This window comes from Anomaloglossus baeobatrachus, chromosome 4 (assembly GCF_048569485.1).
Source record: "Anomaloglossus baeobatrachus isolate aAnoBae1 chromosome 4, aAnoBae1.hap1, whole genome shotgun sequence".
NCBI lineage: Eukaryota > Metazoa > Chordata > Amphibia > Anura > Aromobatidae > Anomaloglossus > Anomaloglossus baeobatrachus.
The window spans coordinates 266,100,237-266,106,236 of record NC_134356.1 but is presented as its reverse complement, the minus strand read 5'-3'; the positions used below and the strand labels follow the sequence as shown (position 1 = coordinate 266,106,236).

General features: G+C 41.1%; 1 protein-coding gene across 1 annotated transcript in view; it reads right to left on the bottom strand.

Annotated features, from left to right (window-relative positions):
• Window positions 1–461: 461 nt before the first annotated feature.
• Window positions 462–6,000, bottom strand: part of METAP2 (methionyl aminopeptidase 2) — a 48,626-nt gene continuing 43,087 nt past the window's right edge. The window contains exons 9-11 of the mRNA XM_075344815.1: window positions 4,760–4,863; window positions 1,279–1,394; window positions 462–1,085 (exon numbers count right to left, since the gene is read on the bottom strand). Coding sequence (XP_075200930.1) covers window positions 833–1,085; window positions 1,279–1,394; window positions 4,760–4,863 — 473 coding nt within the window. The 3' untranslated portion in view covers window positions 462–832. The remainder of the gene's footprint in view (window positions 1,086–1,278; window positions 1,395–4,759; window positions 4,864–6,000) is intronic.

Here is a 6,000-nt window from a genome sequence, read left to right as displayed (position 1 = left end):
TCTCAGTTGCACATGGTGAATGGTGAAAGAAAGCTGGCAGCCCCCTCCTCCACCATTATACTCACTGCTATCTGCATCTTCAGAATAAATTAGGGCACCAGGCGAGGGAAAGTGGCTGCATGGTGAGGTCCATAGGACACCATTTCAGCCCATTATCTGTCTCAGTCTGCAGGCCAGCCAGGACCAGAGGTGGCCCAAAGGCCATAACTTGCCCAAGTCTCAATTCGTGTATAATCATACAAACACATTTACCTTTCCAATAATTTTGGTTTTTTTTTTTTTTTTAGAAATGGCAAACAATGCATATTTTAAAACAAATGAGAGGTTTGTGTTCCGCAAATGAAGAAAAAAAATAAAAATTTAGGACAGTGATTCGTCCCATAAACATACAACTTGATGACATTGAACCCAATACCAAGAACTCAAATCTATAAAAGAAATCATTTTCTTAAAAGAAGAGATAGTGACCCAAAAATTAAACTTTATTTTTTACAAAACGGTTTCCAGGGAATTAGAATGCAATGCTAGTATTTGCAGAATCGAGAAACTTGTGGCAATTTAAGTAAATATAAATATTTCAAAAGCCTCTTAAATGCAAAATAGTTTTCAAAGTAAAATGTAACATCACACATTCCCCTAAACCAGCAAGCCGGACAATGAAGCAATTCATAATCTTGCCCGATTGTTAGTAAAGCTATACCTTTAACCACATCCATTCCATTTCCAGATATTGGAATGACATCTGTTAAAGCCTTTTTTATTCCGAATTAATATTACACAAGGGGCTTCAACAGAAGCAGTATTTAGAGACAGAACCAAGTTCTACATAGCTTTAATAATCATCTCCTCTGCTCACAACTTCCTTGCAGGTTGGGCGCAATAATATGGTGTGCTCAAATTGTGCTGTGTAGGAGCCTTTGATGTCACAGAGAGGTGGGTAGGGGTCTACTATACCCAAGTCACACAGGTTCTTTAGTGCCATTAGGTATTTACTCTCTCCCAGGCGATCTAGCCATCTGCGGCAAAAAGCAAGAGTGCCAAAATTCTCATTGACGACGTTCAGCAAGTGTTTTGCTCGCGGAAGCCTGGAAATTAGAAACAAAAAGCAACATGATAATGTATTCACACGAGGTAATAACCGTGACCCTGCACTTCAAGCTTTCACATTTTACGCTACACACAAGAAGCTTCACCCATCAGATCAAGCCACCAAGTAACATAAGTTGGTCAGGGGTTTTTTAATAACCAATGTAGTGGATTTCAGTAATCAGATTTTACCTAATTGGCACATGTCCAACATCAAAGTTCTTCATGTAGTGCGAACACTCCATGTCATCGTGAACGACTCCTTTTCCAGTACTACCGAATGTTTCTATTGCATAGACCTCACCTTCCTGAAAAACAAAACAACACTAGAAATACTGGCAGACAGCTCAGGCTCTTTTGCACAACATCCAGTAATATAAAAGATGATTAACCCCTTCACGACCATGGACGGATATATCCGTCATGGAGCGTGTCCCCTTAAGCCCCGCCCCCTGCCGCGGGCAGGCGGCGGCAGTCGGCACACATATCAGCTGTTTTCAACAGCTGACATGTGTGCCTGCATGTTGCGAGTGGAATCGCTTCCACTCGCAACATTTAACCCCTTAAATCTCACTGCCAAAGTCTGCCAGCATAATCTATATGCGCGCGGCCATGTTTTTTACTTCCCGTTGCCCCCACCGGAAGTCACGTGCGTGATCAGGTGACTTTCGGTGGTTGCCATCGTAGCACAGGGTCATGTGATGACGCCTGCAGCTATGAAGTTTCACTTTCGTTTTCCTTCAGCCGCGAGCAGAGAGAAACAGAAAGTGACTGAATCTGCTGTTTACAGCTGTATAGCTGTGATAAGCAGATAGATAAGAGCGATCGGATTGCTGATCACTATAGCCCCCCCTAGGGGGACTAAAAAAAATTAAAAAAAAAAGTAAAAAAAAAGTTTTAAAAAATAAAAAAAAAAAACCTAAAAAGTTCAAATCACCCCCCTTTCCCCCCATTGAAAATTAAAGGGTTAAAATAAATATATACACATATTTGGTATCACCGCGTTCAGAAATGCCCGATCAAAATATAAAATCAATTAATTTGATTGGTAAACGGCGTAGTGGCAAAAAAATTCCAAACGCCAAAATTACGTTTTTTTTTTGGTCGCCGCAAGTTTTACACAAAATGCAATAACAGGCGATCAAAATGTAGCATCTGCGCAAAAATGGTACCATTAGAAACAACAGCTCGAGACGCAAAAAATAAGCAGTCACTGAGCCATAGATCCCAAAAAACGAGAACGCTACTTGTTTGGAAAATGGCGCAAAACGTGCGCCACTTATTGGACAAGCTTGTGAATTTTTTAACCCCTTAGATACATGTAAACCTATACATGTTTGGTGTCTATAAACTCGCACCGACCTCAGGCATCATACCCACACATCAGTTTTACCATATAGTGAACACCGTGAATAAAACATCCCAAAAACTATTGTGCCATCACACTTTTTTTTGCAGTTTTTCCACACTTGGATTTTGTTTTGCTGTTTTCCAGTATACCATATGGTAAAACTTATGGTTTCATTTAAAAGTACAACTTGTCCCGCAAACAAGCCCTCATATGGCAAGATTGACGGAAAAATAAAAAAGTTACGGCTCTCGGAAGAAGGGGAGCAAAAAACAAAACCGCAAAAACGGAAAGTGCCCCGGGGCTGAAGGGGTTAAAGAGGACCAACCACCAGGATTTTGCAATGTGAACTAAAGGCAGTGTCATACAGGCACTAAGATGCTGAATCCAGGCATACCTGTTGTAGAAAGATCTGATGTTTGGTTGCAGAAATATCTTTAAATCAAAGTTGAAGAAATGCACTGTACTTTTGATTGATGGGTGCAAAAGGGGCGGGCCGATGTGGGGCAGGTCGTCGCTGTAAAAGTACTCCTCCTGTGTCCTACAGGACAGCATGGCACAAACGCTGCCGCCAAGAGCAATGTTGGCGCCGCGAGATATTGAAAGAAAAGGGGGCACCCCTTTTCTTTATTTCAATATCGCGCTCCGCTGCCATTGCTGTTGGCGGCAGCGCCTGTGCACTGATGCAGTAATTATGTCTTCATTAAAATTGTGCCAGAATCCACGCATGCACAAACTGCGATCTGTGGAGCCATTTTATTGAAGACCCTGCGGTGAATACTGTGAGGGGCATCGGTGCGTGTGCAGATTTATTTTTTTTTTAAATTTGTGCATGCACCCCTGCCGCTCATAGTGTCCGCCGCAGTGTCTTCAATAAAATGGCGCAGGAAATCAAGTTTTGCCATTTTAATAAAGATAGAATTACTATATCAACGTGCAGGCACCACCAACAGCAATGGCAGCGTGATACTCAAAGAAAAGGGGGCACGTCATAGATGACGCTGAAGGAGGGCTTTACTGCAAGGACCTGACACACAAACTCCCTCTCCTGTTGCACCCGGCAATTAAAGTACAATGCATTTCTGCAACTTTGATTAAAGATATTTCTGCAACCAAACATCCGATCTTTCTACAACAGGTATGCTTGGATTCAGCATCTTAGTGCCAGTATGGCACTGCCTTTAGTTCATATTGCAAAATCCTGGTGGTTGGTTCTCTTTAAAGAGGAAAAAAAAAAAAAAACTTTTTGCAAAGCAGAATTATGTTTAATTGATGTTCTAAAGGTTTCGCTTATCACAAGTGACTACTTGCATACAACTTCAATGCAAGTCAAATCCAACTGACTTGTGTTTAGATTATCTGCAAACTAGTCAATTTTTACAGCAGAATTAAAGATTGAAAATAGTTGCAGACAAGTTGCACAACGTTTCTGTTTGCCAAGCAGCCCAAGCCTAAGTGCTCATTCACATTTCAGGCTTTCACATATGATTGCTATCTGTGAAAAACATGGATGGCAATCTGTGTGTAATAATTCAGGGGGCTGTTCACGTGATTTTTTTTGTGCCTGTGCAAAGTTACGGGGGCTATGTCCAATATTGGTCTACGTGTCAAACCAAACTTGACAATGAGTCTATGGCAGACCTGGGCAAGGGGCGGCCCGCGGGCCACATCTGGCTTGCCTACTCTAACTGTTGACAAATATTTGGGGTGTAGTGGTGTGGTATATGGGAATGTAGTTTTACAGGTGTAGTATATGGAGGGGGTGTAGTATATAGTGGTGTAGTATAATAGGGGTGTAGTGGTGTAGTAGAATACAGGTGTAGTATATAGGGGTGTAGTATAATACAAGTGAGGTATATAGTGATGTAGTGGTGCAGTTTATTACAGGTGTAGTATATAGTGATGTATATTACAGGTGTATATAGGGGTGTAGTGATGTAGTATATAGTGGTATGGTATATAGAGGTGTAGTTTATTACAGGTGTAGTGTATAGGGATGTAGTGATGTATATTACAGGTGTAGTATGTGGCGGGTGTAGTGATGTAGTATATGGGGATTGTGTGTATATATATTATATACACACAGTATGAGATATATATACCTGGTCTATGGGTTGCTCACTGATAAGACAGTGGAGGAACTTTTTTTTTTTTTTTTTTTTTGTCCTTGGTGAAAAAGCTGATCAAACTGACACCACCAATGAAACTGTGTTTTTCCTTATTCGTCAAAAAAAATGATGTCTGATTCAGCCAATTTTAAGTCCTTGTAAGAGTCTGAAATGCAAAAGTCACTACGGAGTACAGGTCAAGCCCACCAGTATGTACCTCCATTCGCGTTGCTTCCCCACCTTTCACAATGGGCACAGTTTTTCCACCATGTATTCTATAGGGTCCAATAGAATGACCATTCAAATTCCGTATGGGTTTCACTGAAATTACATGGATAAAAATATATGGAAATAAAAGCCACATGAATTTTTATAGTGGACAGACATTAAACTAAGATGGTATTACACAATTTTTATATTTTTTGCACTAAAGGATACAGTAGATCATAAGCTAGTTCCATGCGTTCAGGCAGAAAGGAGGAAAAAAAAGTTTTCTACTACACAATTTCTAATGTAAAAGGGACAGTGCCCTCATTCTCTGCTCAATATTGCTGCAGAACGTAAACGTAACGATTCATTGGTCACTGAAAGTGAGATATTACAGAGGTCCTTATGTAAAATGTGACTGCAGTGCACAGGTTCTGTATAAGAGCACGAGAGAATCATACATTGGGAAATGCCTTCATCAGGACCCCTGACATAGATCTAAGCAAAAAAGATTAAAAATAAGTCTACCAGTCAGAGAAATGTGCTGCTATTAAAGCGCACCGATCACCAGGATTTTCCTTTATAACCTCAAGTCAGTGCTACACTGGCACTATCAGGATGATTCTCTACATACAGTACCTGTAGTGGTCAGCTCCGATGTATAGGTTTTGAAACATGTATAGCTTTTTCAATGACAGCAGCTGCCGGTCATCTAATAGCTGGGGTGGGTATTCATAGTGATTCCCGCCCCCCTGCCCGTTTCCACCCCGTTATTTATGCTAATTAGATTATAAAATCATTTTACTGTGGCAAGAATGACCTGTGCTGATGTCATACCCATGTGACCAGAAGGGGCAAGGCCTCAGCCAACATAGCTGATACCAGGTAGCAACATTATTTTTCTGTGGGCTGAGGTTCCGCCCCTTCTGGTCACATGGGTATGACATCAGCACAGGTCCTTCTAGTCAGATAGTAAAACGATTTTATAATAGAATTAGCATAAATAACAGGAGGACGACACACAGGCAGGGGGGCGGGAATCACTATGAATATCCACTCCAGATATCAGCTGATCGGCAGCTGCTGTCATTCAAAAGGCTGCTCATTTTACAAACCCTATACATCCTAGCTGACAACTAAAGGTATGTATAGAATAAGCATGATCGTGCCAGTATAGCACTGGCTTTAGTTTATATAGGAAAATCCTGGTGAATGGTGCGCTTTAAACTATTGTCTCCTGCCATTACGCAC